We start from the raw sequence: 25,770 nt of genomic DNA, 5'->3' as shown, positions 1-25,770 counted from the left end.
GCTTTATCAGTACAGAGGTTTTCTCTTCTTGCTTTTGAAATTTTACCAAGGACTAACTTGGGTCACCTCAATCAGTCTAGCACCTGGCATTGTAGTGGTATTAACTTAAATATTTTTACATCTTCTGTCTTTTCATCTTGCTGTTAAGAAAATCAAATCCCCTCTATTCAAATGTGTTCAAGAAATCTCTCTCAACTTAAGATCGCATGTTAACAGTTTTGCCTCAATCGATCATAAAAATGAGTGAGTTTATTTACTAAGTTGGGTTTAGAGGGTGATTTGAGAGCATAAATGTGAAAAGCAGTTCAGAAACATGCAGAAGAAATGCTTAGGGCATGACTTACTGTGACTGCCTGGTTACTTCCTTTTCTCTGCAGGTACACAAAGTCCTCAAACTTAATACACATGAATGTAGTGTTACTTAGGAGACATTGGAGTTCACTAGCACAAGCAAGGTTGCTGCTGTCAGTTGATTTTATACCATATAGTAAATGCTCTTGCCCTACAAGTGTTGATAATAAGACATCTTTTTCTCTTTGGTCAGTGGAGTCAAGATTGCCTGCTGTTAGCCAACATCATTGAATTACCAGTAATATTTCAAGCATTTTAAAAATATGTTTAAATCAATTCTTCTTCTTCAGAAAATAAAATCAGATTTTATCTTGTGTTCTGGGCAGGAATCTGAAGTTTGAAAATTGTAAAATAACTCAAAGGAGAATCTCCTGCTCAAAGGAGAAATGACTTGCAATTTCACATAAAATATTCCTCATTTCTTCTTCATCTTGAATAATCATCTCTTGAATTGAAAACCATTTTTTAAACCATTGCTTTTATATTTGATGCAGTGCATTTCTGGGGCTTTCTCAAAAGAAGTGATTCAGTTCTATCTGTTCAGAGGTGGTACATTTCCTGTTTCTCAGGCTAGAAAGTATACATATCAGTCTCCTCTAAGACAAACCGATCCCTCCTTTAATTTCAGAGGTCTGAATAAAATTGTTCTGCATTTGGGTCTTAAACTGAGTGTTACTATGAGCAAAATGTTTGGGCATTAGGCTGTTGACAGATAGCAAAGGAGAACAGCACTTCAAAATGAGGGGTAGCAGATTTCACCCTGTGTTATCGCATGTTCTGTGCGAGTTTACTTTGTGGTGAAATTACTATTGTTTTGTATAAAATCTAGGTCTGTACAACAGCACATTATGTATAACATGCAAGCCCTCTTACTCTGCAGAACAGATAGATATATTTATGCACAGAGAATATGCATACGGTAATGTATTATACTTTAATCAATTTGCTACGGATGGTAGCAGTCCTTCTTGCCTTATATCTGCATGTTGGACTCGGAGGAGCTCCAGCCAGGGTCTGCAGATTGAGTCCATTCTGATACCAATAAGCCTGACTTTCCGCAGTAGTTGAGATGAGGTGTTGAAGCCATCCATCTAAATACACGCTGTAAGATTGTTTGCCTTTCAAGTTTGGAGGTAGTTATCTGTAAGTAATCACTTGGGATGAAATCTTGGCCCTTGGTCACTTCTTAATAAGATCGTTATTAAGGCAGAGTGCCCGTTACTTTAATAGGGTTGGGACTTTGTTCTGGGGTTAAGTAAAATGAATTTGCTATCAGGAAGAAAGAAGTGGTGAGGAGCTGGTTGTTTGAAATGTCATTTTGTTAATTTGGATGTGTTGGTAGCTTGGTATGCTGCACTAAAATTAGATTGTATAAATAAGCAACCTTGCTCTCCTCAAAAGAAAACGGATTGAAAACGTAATATAAAATCCAGCTTAGCAAAACGGTGTATGTTTAAAATTTGTTTTAATAGCGCTATAAAATGAGTGTCACACTAAAATGAAGAGCGATGGGTGGAGGGTTTCAGTGATAATATGAGAACTGTTTTGAATGTTTGAAATTTTACTGTTGGAATAAGTCTGTCATCTTCAGCCACACTTAAGATGTGGTTTGAAAGGTCAAATAACCTTCAAGAAAGCCCCCCCAAAATACAGTAGGTATTTTTCTCAAGCTTTTTTCCTTTCTGCCTCTAAAAGTGTACACTTAAGGAGTTACAGATTAAACTTAGCATGGTGACTGTGTCAAGGGACTGCCTGAGGAAGGCCTTAAATTTTACAGCTACATTATCTTTCTGGCCATAGTTAAGATAAAGATCTAATATAAAATCACTTTGGACTGTAATGCTTTCCCTAAATGAAATGAAGGCGTTAACCTACTTGATTTGATACACTTTACCCTAGCTTATAAAGCTGGGAGGAAGGTGAGGTAAACTTTAATTAAAACTACAGCACAGATGCCTTCTAGCACTGTGCCCTGTACCTTGCTAGGACCGTACAGTAAGCAAAATAAAATGTACCTCGCAGCCGAAGCAGCAGGCTGGAGCCGTGTTCAGTGAAAGTAATTTAATTAGTGTTGATCATGACTCCAGATGATGGTGATTTGATAAGGAATAATTTAGTACTTAACAGCCTTTTACATGCACCAACTCCATGTGGGAAGGTAAAGCAAATTGCACAAAATGAATGTGCTGCTTTCACTTGTGCCTGTGCCAGTGAGCTGGAAAACTGCCTGTTAGCAGACGTTCAGGCTCTCAGCGCTGTGATGAAATACCCAGCCAGTTCTCCGCACAGGGCTGTGGTGTGGGAGTCTCTGTACTCCCGTTATTTAAAAATAAATAAGGGAAGTAATTTTTCATAACAGATTAACTCCGAGGAAGTAGCAAAGTTAAAATAAAAAATAAAAAAAAAATAGAGCAGCATGTGGTCTTTGTGCGAATATGTGATACTGGCTTTAAAAAAGAGTCTTGTTGCAGTTGTATTTTAATTCTCTGATTCAAGTCAAAGAGATTGCCTACCTTTGTGTCGGAGCCACCTTCCTGGAGTTGTGGGGTCCATCATATGCATTAAATGTGTGCTGCGTGTGATCTGACCAAGATACGCAAGGAGAGTCAGCAGTAACAGTTCACTAGCAAAAACCTGAAACAAACTACTGGATGTCAGCCTGCTTTGCGATGACGGTGGGAAGCTGACTGGCCTGCATTTTGCCGTATTATTAAATTTGAGAATCTTTATTCAAGAAGTCTTTTATTTTAGTGCAAGGTCAGACAGTTTTATTCAGAAAGAGTTCTTTCCTTGTTGTGACATTCACCACTTTTCATCTGTTTCTTAAGTTACTGTGCTGTGCGTACGTATTTGTGTACCTGTTTTACTGTCTGCTTTTCCTTTGTAATTTTTCCAGATAATTGACTATTATACACCAAATATAATAGCTGGATAGCAGTTTTAGAAATTCTTGTGAGTTTTGTGAAAATATGTGGCAAAATAGCATAGTGCTGTCTTACAGATGTCTCAGCTGAAAGGCAGTAGTAGAAGCTGTCATGTAATAGGGTATGAGAGGACCTGTTTGTGAAAGAGTTCTCTGAATGTTGCCCAACCATGGGAAAACCTGTGGTGAGAATCTGGAATCCAAATCTTACAGATACTTATACATCAATTTATTGGTTCCGATGCTCACTTCTTACACAGCATTTCATTTGCCTCCCCCTCCCCACCGAACACGAGTGTGTATGCAGGTGCATTAGTATCATAAAATATATAGTGTGTAACAAACTGTCTTTCCTAAGTTGAGGTGCAAGGAAAGGGGCAAGATGCTACTTGATAGTATATAATAATGGCCTGATTTTGTGCTGAGGTTCTCTAACAGGGACAGCTGCATGTACGTGGATTTCCACAGAGGCACAAGTGTCTGTGTCAGGCTGGAGTGTGATGTTCAAACTATGGTGTTTTGGTGATGACATCAAAAATAAGTGATAAAATTGATCTCCAAACTCTAGGCTTCTCAGAGTTCAAAAACATATTTACAACCTCATTTTATTTAAAACTTGAAGGGTGTGTTTTCAAGCTGTTAAATACCCGTCTTTAGTCCTTTGTCCTCTTAGGCACTTACTTTAGATTTGTCTATGTCAGGTGAACTTTGAATTTTCTTCTGCTTTAATTTTGGTTAAGGTTGGATAGGAAATAAGGAAAGTTGGCTGGCTTAAACTAATCTGCTGGTTAACCTTGTCTTTTCCTTTGGCCTTTTTCTTAATCCAGACCAATTTGTGCTTCTAATTAATGCTGCATTTCTGTCACACTCCCTCTGTTCTTTTTACCTTTTAAAAAAGTATGTTGTTGGGTTTTTTGTTTTTGTTTTGTTTTCTTTACAATTTGCATCTATATCACATTTACTATTGACTTTGGTGAGGCCAGGATTTTGTCTTGTGTATTTTTGAGAAAAATTACTGAAGCCATTTGTTGTGTATTTTTTTCCGATGTTACTTATAACTAAAGGTGCATGTAATCATCCAGTTTCATGCATTTCACTGCGAATTTTCATGCATTCTGTGGGACAAAAAGGTTACTGATCATATACTCGATTCTGATGTATGAGAAGTTTATTTTGGTGTCATTTGTGTAGCACTCTTCAAAGTGAACTACTATTGCATTTATAGCTAAAAGCTACCTCACTGATATTACTTAAAAACATTTGGTGCCTGGGAAGTATTTTGCCTCTGACAACATTTACAGTAGTTAAGCCAAATATAAGTGGGCTGTTATTTTCCTGCTAATGAGATGGGATCCTGGCCATCATTCTATTAAACAATAAAAGTAGTAATAGCCAACGCGAAGGATCTCTGGTGTCTATTTTTCAGTTGACACCCAAAGAAATACTTGAAATGTTTATTTCCTATATTGTTTTTAGTATTACAGTGGTTTAATTAATCATGTGTTTAATTAGAAGTGTCTAGCTTACTTGAGAAAGCTCATTTTTAATATTGTACTTGGGGTTTAATTACATTTTCTTTCTCTTTGCAGTGGCTTTTCATGGTCTCCCTGTGAAAATCAAGAAGGAACCCCATAGCCCATGTTCGGAACTTGGCTCCGCTTGCAGTCAAGAGCAGCCGTTCAAGTTCAGTTATGGGGAAAAGTGCCTGTACAATGTCAGGTAAAGCAATCAGGAGCACATTTGCAGTGAGAACTGCTGATTTAAATGAGGACTGACTAAAGAGTAATAAAACCATAATAGAGATCTTATAAAACTTACCTCTTCAGCAGATAACAGACTGATGAGATAATGCATTTAGCTGATGAACACTGATGGAGTTGTTTACAGTTGTATCAAACACTTACATAACCATTTTAAAGCAGTGTTTTTCATCAAAATGCATATTCTCCATTCCTTCTCCATAGGAGATAGCCAGAGTTTAAAAACCATGTGCACATGTGAAATAGAAGGAAGAAGTGTCTTGTTTTCTGCGAGTTGTGTTGAAAGTACTTTCAAAATGCATTACACACATTAGGAAAGAGAGAGATCTGTGTAACAGGCAAGAGATCGGCAGGTCTGAGCAGCACGTTAGGTATTTGACAAGTTTTGCAGATGTTATATGTGTGTATTTGTGGGTGATTACAATTTAAAATAGTATTCCATTAGGCTCTGCATCTTTGTTTCCTATTCAAGAGCAAGTTGTCTTCTTTTAATAGGGAGAGATAATAAAAGCTTTATTTATTTGTGAGTAGTGGAGGGGCTTGATACCACTGCATTCTTTATTGACTTTCTTTTGGTTTGCACTTATGTGTCACTCCTTCCTTTAGTGTCAGCAGTGAATGGTTTCGTATTGACGTTTCAGTCTATTTTAGAATCTTTCATCTAGCTTGTGAGTTTTTATTCTCATTAATGTACACCAAAACTGTTAGCACTTAAAGCATTTACATTTAACTTTTTGGATATGAAGGGGGGGCGGGGAGGGGGGAAGACTGGCACCTTTGCCAGTCATAGAGGAGTGATTTTGATTTCAAAAATCAAATGCATACATTGATGGATTTGATGGGTGTTAAGGGACCTGACAGGAAAGAATGCAAGTTCATGCTTACTAATGTCTGCATTTTTCCTGTTTAGAAAGAGGGATGATCAAAGTGTGTTCAAGTCCTTTCCTGATTTGGGACACCTTTGAAAATAGCATCTATGTATTTGCAGGACCAGCACTTTATTTTTGAGAGAGAGGGGGGAAAAAAAAACCTGTCAGGAGAGGCTGCTGACATCCTAGTGTGGGTAGCTAAGCCAACATACCATTGTTTTTCTGGGTCAGATCCCTTCCCTCTAGCTGTATTGTTTTACTGTCTCACTTTGTGGTTTGTGCAAGCTCTAAAAAAGAGTCTTGACAGGCACTGCCGGCTCTTTGTGCTGTAGTCCAGGTGCTTCTACTTTTATGTATTTTGTATAACTCCGGTTAGAATGTCACTGTAAGACTGAATCCTTTAAAAATACATTTCTGTGCCGCAGAGAAGAAAATGCTGTGTTGAACCACTTGCCTCTAACATGATTTTTTCTGTGCTCTTCGCAATGTAAAGTAGATAATTCCTCTTCCCCAAACTGGTTAATAAGGTAACTATAGTAAAAAGCTTATAAATGTGACACTTGGGATTTTTTTCTGGATGTAGATGCTACTTTTTTTTTTTTTTTCAGAGAAAATAACCTGGCCTTCTTTCCCCTTGCCTTACTGATAGTGCCTATGATCAGAAGCCACAAGTGGGAATGAGGCCCTCCAACCCACCGACACCATCCAGCACTCCTGTGTCACCACTGCACCATGCCTCCCCAAACTCAGCTCAGACTCCTAAACCTGACCGGGTTTTCCCTACCCATCTCCCTCCATCCCAGTCCATTCAAGACAACAGCTTCCCTATGGACCACAGGTAAAAAACAAAACACGTGAGGGACCCATGCAGAAGGCATTTGAGTTGTGGTTGCAAGTCTCTTATATGGGGTAGCACTGCCTTCCTGCCCACAACTATTCCCTTTTGGGTTGGGGGACCAAGGTGAAAGCTAGCAAGTGCCAGAAATACGTGCATTTCATGAAAGGCTGGCGCCCAACTTGATGGACTTCAGCAGGAGTTCATATTAGCAGCAACAGAGTTTTAATGACCTGCTTCTTCTGTCTTGTGAGGGTGATTACAGGGTGCTAGATAATCTCATCTAGGCTCCCTTTCCTATGAAAGGTTGGACCAGATGGTCTTTCAAGGTCCCTTCCAACCTGGGCTATTCTGTGATTCACTTGAGACTAGTAAGCCCTACGAGGTAATGAAGTCACTAGCAGGCATGATCCTGGCTATAAATATCTGGCCTCTTGCTAAGCAATTCACCTATCTAAGAGATAAGTGGCCATGTTATGGTGTTACTGCTTCAGAATATTCTTTGGAAGGGTGGATCATTTTTCCAACCCCTTTTGAAATATAGCATTTCAAACAAACTAAGATGCCAACATAAACTGTGCTTAAATAACATTAGTCTGAGTAAAAGCCACAAGAGCTAGAGACTAGAATTAAAGCTTAAACTGTCCTTAAGTCACCCTGTTTTGTTTTGATATGTTAGAAATCCCCAGACAACAGACTATCTTTCTTAGTTCAGTTTTGCAACAGATACGCTTAGTGGATTTCCCTGATTTTTGAGACCACTTGTTTGTGGAATTCTATTTATTCTAACCTTTATTACACGAACCTGTTTTTGTCTGCTGTGTTGTGTGATTGCTCTGAGCATTTAAAAGTTCAGCTGTACGTAAAGAGATATATATGTTCAGAAACTCGACTTAGCGCTTAAATGTTAGCAAATTAAGAAGCACCTGAAAAGAAAATCAGTTATTGGGAGTGCGATTTGCATGCTTCTGCTCTAATAAGGGGTATTATCTCCAGGGATTTGTGCAGATCACTTCTGAAGGGTGTTGCTAAGGTTTATATTGCTGTTTTGTGCTCTGCTGAGATAGTTTTAAATATCACCCAAGGTTCTCTACGAGCCCTCCTGGTGGTGAGGAAACACCGAATTGGCCCCTTCAGCTGCCGTAGTCACCATCTTTTCTCCCTCTGTGGACTGTGGTCTAACCACGCAGGCCCCCAGTGAAGCCAACCAGCGGTTTTGATTACAGAATGGTGGATAAATGTGTTTCTGTATATGCACCAAAATAAGTTGTCAGGAGACTGAAATCTCCAGAAGCTAAATGGCTTCTGTGCAGAGAGCAGTAATAAGATTTTTCAGATGCAAAAAATCTTTTGTTTTAGAGCAACTTGTAAAGAGTACTGAAGCTGTATGTGGGCCCTAATTTGAGTATTTATGGAGATTTGCATACACCTTAGTACATTTTTCTATACCCGTAACACTTGCTCTGCACAAGCTTTGTAGGCTCTTTACGTGGTTCCCCTTCGTCCCTCCCCGTCTTTGATATTCATGTTCTTTAGGGCATTTTGCACTAATGCTTCCCTTCTGTGATAGAACATCATGTGTTCTAGTGAAGTCTAAAATAGCTGACTCAGGCCAAAAAAATCTCACTTTTCCCTTTTTTAAAAGAAAGGTAGAATTGTAGTGGAAGATATTTTCCCTATTTTCTTATTTATTTTGAACCTTCTCACTTCCAGTTGTTTAAAGCAAATTTATACTTCATATTTTTGTGAAATTCAAATCTTCCTGATTTGCAAGGTGATACGCTACTACAATGAGTGTATTCAGAAGATGTCATTTAAACAAATGACCTGCCTACATGAGTTCATATGTAAAGCTATAACTCAAGGCATATTTCTTTGGAACATGCATTGTTGGCATAAGATAGCGTTAGCATCTAGAACATACAGCCCATACATCTTCATACAGGGCATGAATATATGAACGATAAGTGGTCCTAACAAGTACCAACAGGAATCAAATCCACTTGTATAAACAAATGGCTTGATTCCATACAAAGCTTCCAGTACAACAAGTATTATTAACTTCCTTTGAGGCTTTGTGAGTGAGCCTGTTTCTTATTTTAACTTCAAGTTGCAATTTTCTGATTCACTCCTTGACAGTTCTTAATGATAATTTCTGCTTCTTTTTTTGGCTAATGAAAAAAGGAAAAGAGGGAAATGAATGCAGTGCCAGTCAGCCTAACTGTTTCATAATACATTTGAGTTTCTAAGTTTATTTTCTGCAGGTGTAGGTGGAATTGCAATTCCAATGTTACAGTGCAGTACTCTTTCTACTGCAAAATATAGTATTTACAGCATCATTAAAAAAATTAATTTTGTCTCCACTACTACATTGTAATAGTTTCTATCTCTGTAGCTCCCACAGTATTTGTAATTAAGCTATGACAGTAAATATTTGTCAGACCAAGTTCACAGCAGTATTATGACAGACATTAGTGGAGTTTAAATTGTTTCAGAAGCATGTACTACATATGAGTTGATAGTCAAGGATTGTATTGCCTGTGCAATCAAACCGCTGCATTCTTTTTCACTCACCCAGTTTTCTCCAAGAGAATGTCTGTTTTTGCTTGCATGAACCAGAGTCGGTTCAGATCCAAAGTACAGGAAGCTGAAGAATGATTAGTGCTTGATTTTTTTTTTTTTTTTTTTTTTTTTTAGTGACAGCGGGAAACTTGCAGAGCAGGGCATGTTTCTTTTTTTTTCTTTTTTTTCCTTTTTTCCTCCTTAAAGTGTGTCTTGTTCATGATGACAGGACTAGTAAGCAGTTTGTTGCAAGAACGTTGCATCTGCTGTGGATTAGTGCAGACACAATATTACTACAGTGGTGATTACCACTACTGTGGTAATCTGCAGGAGATGACAGGAAGAATTCATGCAGTTCATTGGGGCATGGTGGGAAAATAGCATCCCTGTATTCCTGTCTATGCTTCTGAACCTGTAGATGTCCAAGTAATTACATTCAGGCCTTTTAGTTCAGGTATATATGTTTTATGGAAGGAACAACAAGCATAGGTTCTCGAGTAGTGTTGCATGCAAATGAAGTTAATTTAAAACTGAATTCTCAGATTTTATGCCTACTGAAGAGCATTTGGAAGTAGTGAATGGCAGCGTGGCTTGTATGGATGACTTTTTTTCATGTAGAAATGACCAAGGGAACAAATTAAGCCAGGAGGGGAATTCCTAGGCATTGTTTCTCTTAGCAAAAATTTTCACCCTCTCCTTTTTCTGGGGTGCTTACATTCCCTTCCCATTAGAGCTGGAATGCAGTGCCAGCCTTGCAGGTAGATCTCCCACAGCACTATCCCCAAGAGGACAGAACTATGAACTTTTACCCTGGAATTATTCCATATACTACAGCAGACAATACTCTTTATTTTAAATATTTGTGCTTGTTGTGGTCAGAATGGTTTCTGTGTAACAGTAAGAATGGTAAGAGTAAATTAGAGTACAAGCAATGTGTTGCTAATACTCGTGAAAGAACAGAGAACTCTGCCTAAGCCTCCTTCATGTTACTGTGGTAGGATGTCAGTCTTTCTACTGGTTTGAAGCTGTTGCGTTTCCCATTTGCCTCTTCTGTTCAAAGAAGATACTGAAAGCAAAGATGACGGTGGTGGTGACAGGTCTTAGAGCTGGTATTAATAGGTGGTGGTGGGGTTGTTTCTTTGCTTGTTACTGTTCTACAACACAAGGGATCCTGATGGGAGCACTTGGCATTATCATAAGCAAAATGTTTGTTGCTGAGGAAGTGATACAGCCACTAATCATGACCTGTGAAGATCATTGGAAAATGGAATATAGCTCCAGTTCTTTACATGACCTCTCTAACTTGTGTCCTAGATTTCGCCGCCAGCTCTCTGAACCTTGCAATTCTTTCCCACCTTTGCCTGCAATGCCAAGGGAAGGACGTCCAGTATATCAGCGCCAGATGTCTGAGCCAAACATCCCTTTCCCGCCTCAAGGTTTTAAGCAGGAGTACCACGATCCAGTTTATGAACACAATGCTATGGTTGGCAGTGCAGCCAGTCAAAATTTCCCCCCTCCTCTGATGATTAAACAGGAACCTAGAGATTTTGCATATGATTCAGGTAGGTGAGACTCTCCTTTACTTCTGCATAGTAAATAAACTAGTCCAAGCTAGTACTATTGATGTTTTGATCATATGAATTGAAACTCACTCTTTTGGCTTCTAAGTCTCCTGAAGTAATTTATGTCTGATATAGCTTATGAAGTAGTAAGATTGCTACATAGTACAGCATATCTCATGCCACCGTTGCCGTTGCTTGCTCTGCAAAGGATGTCTTTTTCCAGAATGCTCTGTCCAAACAGTGCACAGGTTAGAGATGCCGGGGAAGAAAAAATCATGGGAGCAGTACTGAGCTTTGCTTAAGAGGGGGCTTGTTCTGTACTATCTCATTTCTGACCTCTGAATTTGTGTGCTCCATTTTATGAGCTCTTTCATTTATCTGCCAGAAATAGAGGACTCTTTCTTGTCTTGCTTGCACTACTTTAAATCAGGAGTAACTCCGCTGAAGTGGGGTTTATACAGCTATAAAACCAATGAGGGAGAAGAATCAGCCAAATTGGTGTCAGCTTCTCAGTTTGTGCATACTGCTGTGTTTTGTAGAGGTACATAATCTGTGATGCCAGGTTGCTGATGTAGAGAATACGCTGTTGCTATTATTAATGTTTATTATGCTTGTAGGGCAACTGGAATGGAGCCTTATTGCTCTACGGACAGTACAAAACAGAGGAGGTGGTGGCAGAGCCTGCTCTCAATAGCTTCTAGTCAAAATAGAAAGATAAGTGGTAGAAAGGATAAAAACACATATCAAGGGAATAACATAGTAAATGTTTGCCACAATTTAAATATAATATTTATATTGTAGTTGGGAAAGGAGAGAGAGAATTAGGGAAGCAAAAAAGGAGTTTAGTGATGAGTACCAAGTAACAAGGAGAAGGAAGCTGGAAGGGTGGTATGGAGAGAAGCTGAGATTAAAACAGCATGTAGTGGGTCAGGTGGGGTAAATGGTTGATCAGTACTGAGCTGAGAAAATGCAATCAAAACGCATTTGTGAGTTCCGGTGTAAGTGATTTCTGCAGCTCCTCTTCAGTCTCTGCCGCTGTCCTGCTTTGTGTATGCCACAGTGTTGAAAGGGAGGGATTTCAGTGAGTCCTTACCATGCTTCTGGAGCAGAGTGCATTGCTTTCATACTCATGCACCCTGAGTTGGGCAGAGGGAATGGGTGGCCCTGTCTGGCTTCAGTCTGACTCTCTGTACTGGGTGCTGCAGTACCTGCAGTGCTTTCCTGCTGGTTTAGCCTCTGGCTAGATGCTTTTGCTGTTTATTTCCCAAAGGCTACGTGGCAGCTGAGGTGAGGTCTCCTTTGAAAGTTTAGCCCATGACAAACTATCTTCCAGTTTGATATAGTGGAGAATTTGGTTTTATTGTCTTTTCTGTAGCTAACTTAGCCCACTAAATAGACAATGTTATTTTGTGTTATCACTGTTGTAAAGTGCTTGGGTTTTAATTTATCTCTGCGTTAGAACAGGGGAATTGGGAAAGTAGAGCTACTTTCTCTTTTCTTACTCCTGACAAGTAAAGAACTGATCCTTATGGAAATTTGACTTAGGCCTATACAGGGAGGGGACCAAGGGTGAAATATTTCTCCAAGTTGAAAGATAAAACAAGATGAAAATGAGTTCAGATTACAAGGGTCAGATCTAGAACTAAACCCGTTCATTGGTGAAGGTTCTGAGATATGTGGCTTTGGCAGTCATGTATCTTTAGTCTTACAGAGCAGCATGGGAGAGACTGTCTGCATAGTTAATGTGGCAATGGATAATAAATAGGGGACTGCAGCTTCAGGCACTGCCAGTCCCTTGCAACCTTCACAAGCACCGTTATTCATTCTGCTAAATTAAAGGGTGAAAAAAGGCCCTTTTGTAAGCATGCTTCATATTTGGCTAGGAAGTGGGATGTCCTGATTGCATACTGTTACTTTAAATCTGAGTTGGCTGCTAGCATTCATCTTTGGAATATTCTTTATGGGGAAAAAAAAAGGAAATTTTATTCTGAAAGGAGGATGTGCAAACTTGTATCCAATCCTGTCAAGTCTTTTTTTTTTTTTTGTGCCAGCAAGAACAACATTCCACTTTATAGTAATGATGTTCAAGCAAAATTGTTGTTTCTTTTGTAGATGAATAATTAGTTTTTAAAAATGTAATAGCTGTGTAACCAGTGGTCATGAAAAATTAATCTGTTGGTATCAGGAAGTACTTTTATTGGCCTCAGAATCACTGCATTTAAGTTGACACATCTGTACACTCCATAAATTGCAGTCAACAACTGTGGTCTGTTGATATTTTGTCTTGTTACCATCTGTTCTCTAGAAACCATCATTTTCCATCCTTGCTAAGAGTACATTAAATAACCCCTTAGGAAACATAATGTATTTGTCACTGAATCATTGATTTCATTTTTCACCTATGGATGTTCAGGGAAGGAGGAATGCCAGAGTGAAAAGTCTTTTTTTGCATGGTATTTTGTTGCAGATCAGATAAGACTATAGAAACATATTTAAAAAGTTCATTGTAATACACTGAGATGTTCCTTTTGGGATGTTTTTGAAAGAGCCTCATAAAAGTTCATTGCTTTTGTGCACTATACTTTTATACTTTGTGGGAAGCTGGTGAATGAAAAGCATTATTATGGAATGATTATAACTCTATTAAAACATGACATTAATTATGACATGGGAAATGGCAGATCAATTAGTTGTAATTGTAATTGCAGGTATGCAATTTCTACTGCAGAATGTTTGAGATAATGGAAAAAGGAAAATGTCAACAGAGTAGAAGCTCTTCCTTATCCATCCACACTTCTAGAAGTCACAGTGCATCATATATGTTCAATCAGTCAGACCTTATTTTCTGCCTCAGATTTTCTTTTTTTTCATGGCTGCCAGTCAGATGTATTTAGTACTTGATGCTATATCTAGCACCTTTAAGCACAAAGATGCAGCAAGGACATATAGAGCTTTGTGATTTTTGCATCGTTAATGAATATACCCCAGAAGGCTTCCCAAGACCTTTGTTTACAAGGGTTAATAGTAGGCATTCCTGTACAGTTAGCACTTCAAGAATTCATGTATTCAGTTATTTAAACAAAAAGGCCAAACTTGAGATGCTTCATCTATACTGGGCTTTATTTTGAACCAGGATCTTTACAGGCTTGATCCTCCCTACCTAATGTAGTGCATTTGCAAATTTATTAAGGTACAACTCTAGCTGTGCGTGTATCAATTAATATTAAAAGTCTAGTTTTAAAATGACATCTTAAATTGTTGATAAGTTTAAATTTCATATTCTGTTTTGCCAAATTGAAATAGTTACTGTGGTTGGGAAGCTATTCTGTGACAATGTCTTTGACTGGAAACTTTGAAATTTGTCACACAGTGGTGTTAAGAGATAAGTAGAGGAGGAATTGTTGCTTGCATGTACAGATTGCCAGGAATATATCTGTTGAAATCTAGATAGATTCAGTCTTTCTTGAGCAGGTTAGAAGCATTAGCAGCGCTATTCTCACAGTTACATTTCAGGGTAGCCTCACAATTAATATGCTTGAATGGACCTCAGAAAATTTAGATTCTGTCCCTGTTACTTCCAAAGTTTTCTTCCAAGGTACTAGTTACATCACTTAAAGAATGAACTATCCAGACAGAATTATTAGCCTCCATATCTTGCTTTCTGGGTTGCTCATCCTTTTAATTCCTGATGCCTCACAAGCAATAAATACCTTGTGTTGGCATGTTAGAATGGATGAGGAACTGCCCCTCTGTTAAGAGAGATGAGCGGAGGCAGAGAGACACATCAGATGTATATACCTCCTTATTCTGGGTACCCAATTAGGAATGGATAATTTTTAAAGAACATTATGTATTACATATGTTCAAAGCTTAGCTCCTAGGGACTTCCTTTGTATTTCTAGGCAAGGAAGTATGGGAACATCAGGTCAGGGTCCCTGTGCAAGCACTGCAAAAATAAGAAATGCATAATACGAAAAATCTAGCAGAAGCGACGTGACTACTTTGGAAAACTTCTTTGGGGTTGGAATGGGGCCTAAAATTGACCATTCAGCTGTATTAATCTTGAAGTCATCTTTTCCTTTCTTGAAATGTTCTGCCTCATTAAGTACACAACTTCCAGCCTCTGTAACAAATGAAACAGGGGCTGCACCTGCAAAGCTGTTTACTGCATGGCTGTCCCTCCCCCAAGCAGTTTTGACCTGTGCACTCGAGAGACAAGAGTGCCGAGGCAAAAGGCTGTGTCATAATTCATTTGCAACAAAGGAGTTGTATCAAGGTTGCCCATGAAGTTGTAATTATGACGCTTCTTAACCTCCTAAGTTTGCTCTCATAGGTATAGGATGTTGTTAGCATCCCACCGTCCATGTTCTAAATGTGTATTTACCTAATGATTGCAAACAGAATAAAAGGCAAGAGTCCTTTTGTGGTGTTTTTTGAAAAGCAAATCAATGCAAATTAACATGGAAAAAGATCCCTAGTAGCACATTCTTCCCTAGAGGTCAGCTAACATGTCCTTAAATTTGGGATTTTGTAGAACAGCATAAGAGAATGTGTTGAATTAAAATTTCAAGGAATAAAAATTAAATTTGTTTCATGGAAGTGTATTTATTTGCAGATTGCTTTTTTTTTTCCTTTTATAAACAACAGTTGGATATTCTGTTATACTTCTTGGAGGTAAAGTTTAGACATTTGGAGATGTTAGTATGAAGGAAAAAAGGGAATCTTAGCTGTCAGTCAGAGTCAGTGCAGGTTTGCTTTTTCCAGGACATTCTCTAGTGCATTGACTAGTGCAGCATTTAAAATGACACAACTCATGGTGCTTCTACTACCGTCTTTAATTATATTGGCTAATTTTTGTACAGTGCTTTGAAAACCTAAAGCTCTGTATGAGTGCTAAGTATTATTACTACAATTATTCCCCTGGGAGATTATTTCACAGACTAATAGACTTCACAGTTAAGAAATATTTCTTGATCGTAAGCCTAAATTTTCCCTTTGATCAGGTCCATTCCCTTGCTCATAGCTACACCTTTTTGGCTCATCCTAAACAATTCCTAGGTATTAACGTACCACTTCTAAATCTCTGTAGACAGTTTGCATGTGTACTCATACTCTTAGTCTGTCTGTGTGACTCGTTGAGATCTTACTTCATAAATCCTCCAGCTGCTTAATCTTTTCCTCAAATTCTCTCTAGGGTTTTTTTTTTGGTTTTTTTTTTGGTCAGGCTGCAAATATTTGCAGTATTTTTGAACATGATTTTATAAAATGCTCTGTGAAACAGAACTGTCTCCATCCTTTTCCTGGATATGGTGCTTCAGTACGTGCATCTCAAAACTGCATCTCCTTATGGCCTTAAAGAAATTCTTTTACACAGCAGTACAATTGTTCTCAATGAAAATCTGGCTGGCATAAAGGCAGGAGTGGGATAGGGTTTTGCTCTTGAGTTCAGTAGGTGTAAGAAGTCTCCCCTCCTCGTTTTTGGTTTTGCAGTTTTCCCGAGTCTCACTTCTGTGGTTAAAATATTTCACCCTCTTGTTTTAGGAGCTTGTCTTTGCTGTGTTGCTTCAGTGAATGAGCATGGATTTTGTTCAGTAGTTAAGCTGCACTGCACTTTGTACTTGCTCTTAAAACATATAAACACAAGTCTGCTGTTGGATGGTATGACAGTAGAAAATAATAGCATCTGAGGGGGAAACGTGGGAAACCTGGACTTCAGAAGATTGCTATGAAAGGCAGAATTTTAAGTTTTCACTTGCTTCCCATCTAGCTGATTTCCTCTATGCACTAATTCTGTCTGAAAGAAATCTGTAGTTAGCATAGAACTCATTTTGTGATATTATCTTCATGAACAAAGGAAAACCTGAATACCAAGTTAATGTGAGCGTATAGGCAGGAGACCATACATCTATTTTTCCTTTCAAAGCAGACAATATGATCTGAAAAATTGTCCTGCAGTCCCTGTTTTTCAAAGAAATGGATAAATATCCTCTAAATCTACAGTTACAGTAAGTGGCACTGGCTAATGATTTGATTTGAGGATTGAGAGCGCAGTCTGGATTTACTCTTTGTGCATTAACGCAGGTCAAATGGACACAGGCTGCATTTTAAATCAGTAATGGAAGGCTGAAGCCTGCCTTAAACCAATCACATCAGCCTTACCCAAGACCGATTGATCCCGAGAGACTGAGTCCTGTGAGCATAGCTTTTATATGAATGGACTCTGTGCAGCCTGAAGTTTCATTCATAAAATGGATGCTGAAGGGGAAAAAAAAAAAACCAACCCACACACGCCAAACCCTGGAATGTCCATTTATGTGGAGCTGAAGGGTGTAGTGTTCCCTCAGCTGCTGCTTTTGCCAGTTGCCTTAAAGTAATGATTAATGCTCCTTGGCCCTGCCTGCCTGTAACCTGACACCATTTATGGCCTTGGTGTGTTTCTAATGTATAGTGAATGAGAAGGCTACATTCTCAAATCAGAAACATAAACAGGAACTGGTTGGTCTGAATTCCATTCAAATATGTCACTTCAGCCGTGCAGTGTTTGTCCAACTTCGATTTTACAGGCAGGGGATGGGGCGGGGGAGAAAAAGCAACACAGACATTTTTGCAGTAAGATTACCAACAAAAGGAGCGAGGGAGAGAGAAAATACTGCTCTCTTTTGTTGAATTCAAAGGGAAGCGATGTTTAAAATACATTTTACAGTTACTGAGGTTAATAAAAGCAAATACATGATTTTAAAGTATGCTCAAAAGATCAGCTCCATGTGGAATTTCAATTCAGAGCTGAATGTATGAGCCTTTGTTTTCCTGTTCTGCTGTATAAAAAGTTACACATCGCCTAGACAGGCTGTTGACATCTGGTCTCAGAAAATGCATTAGATGTTGTCATAGATCTAAAAACCAAAGTTGTGGAAAGGAAGCTGTTTGCTTAAGGTTTTCTTTCTGTATGTGTGTAATAATTCCACTTAGACATGAGCTGGTGGGGCCAAATCTAGTTCTCTGGTAGGTTCTTGTCAAGTGGGATGTAAGAAATTAAACTTAACAAATTTTAATTAGTTATTTTTTAGAAGGGAATGTATGTGTATCTATGAGTGCACATACTTCTAGATTTTTTTTTTTCTAATTGCTGGTACGAAGGCTAGTGACAGACAAAATGAAGACCAAAACCTTCCATTCTGAATGTTTTTAAACTGCATAATGATTTGGGAAAAAAGTACTTAACTTTTAGGTTGATTTTTAGAGAAGATAGTGACTATATTTACCCATGTAACTTCAGTGCACCTGTATTTTTCATGCCGAACCTGCTAATAAAAATAATGCTGACTTTTGTATTGCCAGGATTTTACCAATTTGTAGAACTCCGTTGTAGTTACGTAGTTTCTAAGGGGATAGTGCTTTTAAAGGTGGTTGAACTAAAGCCTAATCCACCAGCATTTGAGTTGTGAAATACACTCAAGCAATTCCTGTATAGGGAGATTGTCGTTAGTTCTAGTATTTCTACCTGAATGTCTGTTTTTAGAGAGATATATGAGTTTTAATCTAAACATGTTCTGCAGGTTTACAAAATCGTAGGTTTCATGATCAAAAAGAATCATTTGGTACTTCTCCTTGCAAAATGCAAATCAAGGATTTTCTTGGTGATGCCTGGTGTCACCTTAGCCAGTTGTTGCGATCTAATTTGAAGAATTGCCTTTCTTACCTAAAAAGCCCTGTCCGTTTTCTAGTCATTTCAGTGGTGCTCGGTAGTGGTAAACAGCTGCTTTCCACCATGAGGCTAAATGTGTTTCAGTGGTGGATGAAGTGCTCCTTTGTAAACACTTTGTCAGTGCTCTTGGAAATCCATGAACAGAAAAGTTACTTGCAGTGTAATTGTGATGTTAGTAAGTTTGAGGCCAAAAGTATGGTGTGTTCTAGCTCAAACATTTTATTTTAAAAAGGCTACCTTTGTCTCTGCACTTGGTAAAAATCTCTCCCACTGCACCAGCCACCGCTCCATGTAGCAGAGAGATGCTTTCATTGCACAAGGAAGTACTTGGCGAAGCCCTGCAAGGGACTGAAGGGAGGACTGGCATACTTGCAGTGTTTATAACACAGGGTCAGGCTGACATGTGTGAGTGGTGCCTGGGAGCTAGGTTGATCTCAGCTACCCGAGAGGCTTGTGCATGCCCTTCTGTGCCCAGTAGCACAAAGGGAAAGAATCTGCATGTGCTGTATTTCTTGCCTATGGGAAGACAAGTGGCACAGCACATTTAAGTCTGTTTGTATAGATATACCAACTCTGAATTAGTGAAATAGGAGCCAAAGCCCATGTAATTACTTATCAGACCAAAAGGACAATTGAGGAGGATATGGTGTGAGTGAAATTACAGGACTGGCCGTATCCACTGGGAACTGCTTCTGTTCTTAATATGACTTAGTTGGTAATAAAGTGTAAATCGGAGAAGTAGGTGGGCAAACAATAAGAAGGTTCCAGTTTTAGTGTCATCACTTATATTTTAAGCCTGTAGGGAAGGAGACAAGTTTCACATATGAGTTGAGGTGTTTGATGAATTTGAGTGACTTTGAGATGAATTTGAGTGGCTGGATTGATGAGCTGAGGGCAATTATATGAAGTTCAACAAGGCTAAGTGCTGGGTCCTGCACTGGGGTCACAACAATCCCATGCAACGCTACAGGCTTGGTGAAAAGTGGCTGGAAAGTTGCCTGGTGGAAAAGGACCTGGGAGTGTTGGTCGACAGCCGCCTGAGTATGAGCCAGCAGTGTGCCCAGGTGGTGGAGGCCAATAGCATCCTGGCTTCTACCAGAAATAGTGTGGCCAGCAGGACTAGGGAAGTGATCATCCCCCTGCACTCAGCACTGGTGAGGCTGCACCTCGAATACTGTGTTCAGTTTTGGGCCCCTCACTACAAGAGAGACATTGAGGTGCTGGAGCATGTCCAGAGAAGGGCAACAAAGCTGGTGAAGGGTCTGGAGCAGAAGTCTTATGAGGAGCGGCTGAGGGAACTGGGGTTGTTTAGTTTGGAGAAAAGGAGGCTGAGGGGAGACCTTATTGCTCTCTACAACTACCTGAAAGGAGGTTGTAGAGAGGTGGGGGTCAGTCTCTTTTCCCAAGTAACAAGCCGTAGGACAAGAGGAAATGGCCTCAAGTTATGCCAGGAGAGGTTTAGGTTGGATGTTAGGAAAGATTTCTTCACTGAAAGTGTTATCAAGCATTGGAACAGGCTGCCCAGGGAAGTGGTTGAGTCACCATCCCTGGAGGTATTTAAAAGCCATGTAGATGTGGCACTTAGGGACATGGTTTAGTGGTGGACTTGGCAGTGTTAGTTTTACGGTCGGACTTGATGACCTTAAAGATCTTTTCCAACCTAAATGAGTCCATGATTCTGTGACTTGTAAGCAGGTTCAGTGCGTAAGGCAGTTGCTCACCAGTACACCATACCAGTCACCTGAGCTGCCACGCAGAGACCAAGGCCAGGCAGGTAGCTCAACTTCTTTACCCACCCCATTTCAGATTGTATGCACCTTCTAAGCCTTGGTCTCCCATCTCTCTCTCTGCACATGCATGTATGTAATGCAGTATCTCTGTATGGCACTGTGCTTTGCCACATGCACATGGGAAGTGCCTTGGGCCTCTGAATCTTCAGATGGTGCTGATAAAGTGAACTAAAAAGTAATTCAGAGTTAAAGTGTAATGTAACAACGTGTCCTTAGTTAGGAAGGCTATGTAAGGTCAGAACCGCAGGAACAGCTGAAGAATAAATCCTGGTTCAGGTTTCCACTTCCTGCTTTGCTCTGCTTCATTCAGGAGAAGACAGTCACCTCATCCCGTTGCCTGCAGAAGCTTCGTCTTCCCTGTGTCTCACCTGGCTAGGGACATGGGTTGAAATTCTGTTTGTTTCTGCGCAGAGTGTGATTGTGGGTCTGAAACCTGGTCCTTATCTCTGAAAAACAATCGGAAAATAAGATTTAAGGATTCCTTACCTGCTTTGAGTTATACAGGGCTGAGACAACCTAACCCTTTAAATTCTGATATGGTAATTAATATGAAATATTTCCTTACCAGGGGACCACTCAAGCGTCTTAGTTGATAACGAAACCTCAAACCTGTGCCTGCTAAATTCAGTAGGAAATTTTTCTTGTCCTGAAGAAGTCTAGTTTTTTTGTGCTTTGATGTATTTTGTATTAAGGCACAGCAGAGCTTATTTCCAGTATTTTTCTCTGTGACATTCCCAGATGAGAAGGCATTTCTCCAGTGTCTAGATTACATGCAATTTTAAAATAACGCCTACTGGGAAAAAATGGTTTCAGACCAACATGATATAAGGCCATATTCATTGTTTTAAGATGACTGCTATGTTGCTGTTAGCAAGAGGAGCGATGAAGAATGACCTCTAAGTATTCCAAACTAATAATAAAAGATAAATAAATTTTTTTATGTCTCCATATTTTTAGTTAGTTTGTTTTTTTTAAAGGGGGACCGCTGTTCTTGAGATGATGTAACTTCACAATGTGAATTACTTCATTAAAAGTCTGAAGTAAGCTTGTTGTGTGTCCTAAATCCAGGCACGTTTTTCTTCAAAGACTAAAAATTGCTAAAAGGTGATAGAATCAGTCACCTCAAACACTTGGATTCTGCCCTGGAAGTATTTTATGCCTAATTCTGTCTTATTTGTTGTCTTGAAACAATGCTTTAAGGAGAAGAAAACATATAATTGCTCTGTAATTTCTGCACTAAAATGTTTTCTTTTGAAGTAGCTCCGCTTAGCTAGTAAAAATACTTCTGGGTCTTAGTCAAGCATTTAGTACAATTTAAAACTGCAATGCTAAATTTCATTGGTTGGACTTTTTATTAGATAAGGTAGAAATGAAAGCAGCAGGCAATTTAATTAGCAGTAATTTTTCTGGGCAAGTCATTACTTTGATGAACTTCAGAGCAATGTTTATGGCTCCTAATTAACCATGTTAGTCATTTGATTGAATAATCACTTTGGAAATGTTTCTACAATTTGATTAGAGTCTGACCCACTCTGATAGTCATAAATTAACTGATAGCACTTTAGGATAACAAGAGTCTAGTTACTTTACGAGAAATAAACTCTTCCTTGCTGTATTTTTCGGTCCTCTGTGGACTGTTTAAGCACAGGCTAACCAGAAGATTAAGTAATGTTGGTACAAACAATGCTCGCCTTAAAAAGACTCCAGATGTTAATTACAATTGACTTAGGAGCATAGGAGATGAAACCCCAAATTGGCTAAGAACACAACTTCTTGGATTCGTGTGTAATTCTTTATTCGGTATACTCTGCTGTATCACTTTGCAAGAGTGGAGTTCATGAGTCAAAAAGGGTTTTGCTGCCAATGCTAGTGAATTTTTACCTAAAATAGAAAATAGCATCTGTTTCAGTTCTCCAACTTCCTCTACGCAGATTTTTCCATTCTCCTTAAAATTCAATCTACTTGGTAACATGAGTGATTCCTTGCAGGTGAACCACTACTTGTAGCCTTGACTTCTAGTCTACAGCGCTATACTTGGGTGATCGCTGAATCACTGATTCCTGTGGTTGCTCAGAACAGCTGCCTGAGATGTTAGGGATTCCCGAGGCCTGAGTAGGCAGGCACTGAGCGTTTCATCGAGAGAGGAGGTAATGAAGAGTTCGGTACAGATGTGCAAGAGAGACCGTGGACTGTTAGAGGAAACTTACTATTACTGCACTGTGTTTCACTTGTTTTGTGAAGTCAGTGTAAAACCTCATTTTCTTATCCTGCCAAATCTTTGATACTCATCACTAGTCAGTGAACAGTGAAATTTGGAATCACAGTCTGAAAGAGTCTGTAGGCAGTGTTGGAAAAATAATGTCTGCTCTTTTGACTTCTGTTTGCATCTCTTAAAGAGTTACGAGTTACTGGTGACAGATTGCATAGCTTAGGGTAGGAGTTTATCACAAGATCAAATAGACTTTGTTAAGCAAGACTTTTGATATCCAAGAATTGGGTTAAACATGGTCTAGAAGGGCAAACATTTGTGGTGTATTTCTGTTTGCAAGTCCCTGTGCACAGGATGTGGCTACTTGGGGACAGTGCAAGACACGGGGAAAAAATAGAAAGACATTTAAAGAACACCATTTTCATTAGTTCTGTTTGTTTTTTCTCATTCTTCTTGCAAATTTGAGTAGAGGTGGGGAATGGCAAATAAATGTCTGTATTGCTTAGAATGTGTGCACTAATTTTTTTTTTCTTTTGAGGGAGGGTTTTTTTGGTTAGGGGTGTACAGGTGGAGGGTGAAATTGATGCATCTGAATTTCTATATTAAATGCTTAGCAATCGCAGAAAATTTCATTAACCCTTCAAATTCTTAACCAAAGTCTAAACAGCAAAATCTTACTCTAAATTCACTCTGACATTCCTTATATTAATGTGGAGTTTATAAGTCATTGGCAGGGTTTTCTGTGTGATTGATTAAAAATGTTAGGTCAAATTAGTTACAAAGATAGATATACAAGCACAGGGTTTAAAATATTCGTACTGTTTTGTGTGAATTTTTGGTCTGTGAATGATCTAAAGTGTAATTGTCACAGGAGTCAGCTTTTAGCAAAGTTGATTACAATAAGGGTTTGAGTTCAAGTACCTATGTTAGATGGGATCCATGATCCTTACATCATGGTTTTGTCCTCCGCCATGCCTTATGTGTGCTGCTCTGAAATGCGAACTGTGTGCTGACAGGTTCCCCCTCACTGTAACTTGCATCCTTTTTGTTGCTGTTCTGCCTGCAGCCTGTCTCATTGATAACCTGCACACTTTTAATTCCAGACAGTCTTTTGACTAGCATTGTCGTCTTCTCCTTTCAGAAGTGCCTAGCTGCCATTCCATTTACATGAGGCAAGAAGGCTTCCTGGCTCACCCAAACAGAACAGAAGTTAAGTTTTCTATTATGTATTGCTTTTGTACGAGAGAAACGTAAAATAAAAAGCCTGGAGGGATTTGGGGTTTTGGGGAAGACTCACATCATCTTTCTTTCACTTCCCAGTCTTGAGTTTCTGATGCAGTGATTTTTTTTGTAGCTTCTTCTAGTGCCACAGGTTGATCAGGATAGAAGCAATTTTATAATCAATTTACTCATTCTGCTTTTCAAGGCCTCTAGCAGTTGAAAGGAAGAGTTGCTTAAAAATTTGTTCATTTCACCCATTCTGCTCAAGTGGTATTTTCCAGGCTATTGGTGTGACAGGCTCAGTTAACTGTTAAGTAATCCATTTTTATACTTTAAAAAGTTTTCAGTGAAGGTTTTTGGCTTTTCCTTTTGTTACGATTTTTGCAATGTTTTGGTGCTCCTTAGGCCCAAATTGTACAGCCATATGATATATACCAAAACTCTCAGTGACTTCAGTAGGGCAGAGCTTAGTTCGTTGTCAAAATGAATAATTCTGAGTAAAAGCATTTTATATGTATTAAAAATAAGAAGGCAAACAGAACTAAAAAAAAAAATGACCACTGAAAGAGAGGTTGTATCCTCCACTCTCCTGCTTTGGTGTATCTTTCTTGTCAATATGTGATTTTTTGTTTGGTTGTTTGGGGTTTATTTGTTTTTCTTCCAAGGGGCAATTTTCACAAACATGAGAGAAGTTGTTTTTGAGAGAGATTGATAAGAATTCAGACAGGTGTATGAATCAAAGTCCTCTAGTAAGACTTCATTCACTAGTGAAAAGACACAACTAGAAAGATAACAAATCTGGCTAAAAGCCCAGCTGTACCTGGGGGGGGAATAAAGGCAGAAAATAGAAAGAAAAGGTAGTCTTCAACAAGGAGGGTGAAACAGGAGATGGAAATATATAACATCCTTGGTATATGAAATTATATGAAGTATAGAAGCTTGATAAAGGGAGGTGAAAGACATCAGGGAAAAATCCACAAACTGTAGGGCTCAGGTCAACAGATTTGAGTTTTAATCACAGCCTAGATAGGGGAAAAACAATCTTAGCTGTGTTATGCACTCGTAAGTACTTGAAGGTGGTAAAATTGTTATGAATGACGTAGAAAAGCAGTGATGTTCAATAAATATTTGTTTTCTGTATTTGGAAATCAGTCAACATGATTTTATGGAATAAAGGTCATGTCAAATCTCATTCTATTCTTTGTTGAGATTAAAAGTTTGATTGATAAAGATACTTGTATCATATAGTTAGACTTTTTATGGCATTCAATTTGCCACTGCATTACATTCTGATTAAGAAGTTAGCACAAAGCAGTATCAATAAAGTACACATTAAATACATTAAGACCTGGCCAACTGACAGATCGAAAAGTGGCTGTCACTGGGCAATCATCTCTGAATGGATTGTTTCTATTATAGTTCTGTAGGAATTGATATCAGGAGTGTTGCTATTCAACATTTTCAGTAAAGATATGGAACAAAGTTAATAGATAACTTTATGGCACAAAGATAGGCAGAGTGGTAAATAATGGGCAGGACAGGGCAGTACACAAAGCAATTTGAATTGTTTGGTAATCTGGGCACGTTAAACAAAATGTTTTTTTTAATATGCTGAATGTAGACCAGGCCTATGGAACCGGGAAACAGTATATTGGAAAAAATGATTTTGAGATGGGCCTCCTCCTCCTTGGCTTCACAGTGGGAAAGCAGCCCAACCAAACATTGCAACCGTATGGCAAAAAGGCCTTCTGTAAATTTTGCACAGTCAAAAGGAGGATCATAGGGAGGCAGGAGAGGAGGAGATATTCTGTCTCGCGGAGTAGCACTGGTGAGGCTCATACTGGCATGCAATACAGTTCTGGTTAAGCAAAACATTAAAATAATACTGAAAAGTAGGAGTGTGTACAGAAGACAGTGCTAGAAAGAATGCAGGATTGTAGAGAGTGTCTTTTAACGACAAAAATTAAATTTAACAGAATGATC

The 25,770-nt window shown here is 38.9% G+C and overlaps 1 protein-coding gene across 5 annotated transcripts in view; it reads left to right on the top strand.

The window, feature by feature from the left end:
- Positions 1-25,770, top strand: part of ETV1 (ETS variant transcription factor 1) — a 68,719-nt gene that overhangs the window by 29,953 nt on the left and 12,996 nt on the right. For 4 of the 5 annotated variants that reach the window (XM_075492908.1, XM_075492907.1, XM_075492905.1 and 1 more), the window contains 4 exons: positions 4,864-4,993; positions 6,553-6,741; positions 10,615-10,862; positions 23,708-23,776. In XM_075492908.1, the coding sequence (XP_075349023.1) occupies positions 4,864-4,993; positions 6,553-6,741; positions 10,615-10,862; positions 23,708-23,776 (636 nt within the window). Of the gene's footprint in view, positions 1-4,863; positions 4,994-6,552; positions 6,742-10,614; positions 10,863-22,576; positions 22,598-23,707; positions 23,777-25,770 lie in introns of those variants that run through there. The other variant, XM_075492909.1, reaches the window with a different exon arrangement.

The sequence above is a fragment of the Mycteria americana genome, chromosome 2, assembly GCF_035582795.1.
Source record: "Mycteria americana isolate JAX WOST 10 ecotype Jacksonville Zoo and Gardens chromosome 2, USCA_MyAme_1.0, whole genome shotgun sequence".
NCBI lineage: Eukaryota > Metazoa > Chordata > Aves > Ciconiiformes > Ciconiidae > Mycteria > Mycteria americana.
Note: the sequence above shows the minus strand (reverse complement) of the source record. Positions and strands in the feature narration are given on the sequence as shown.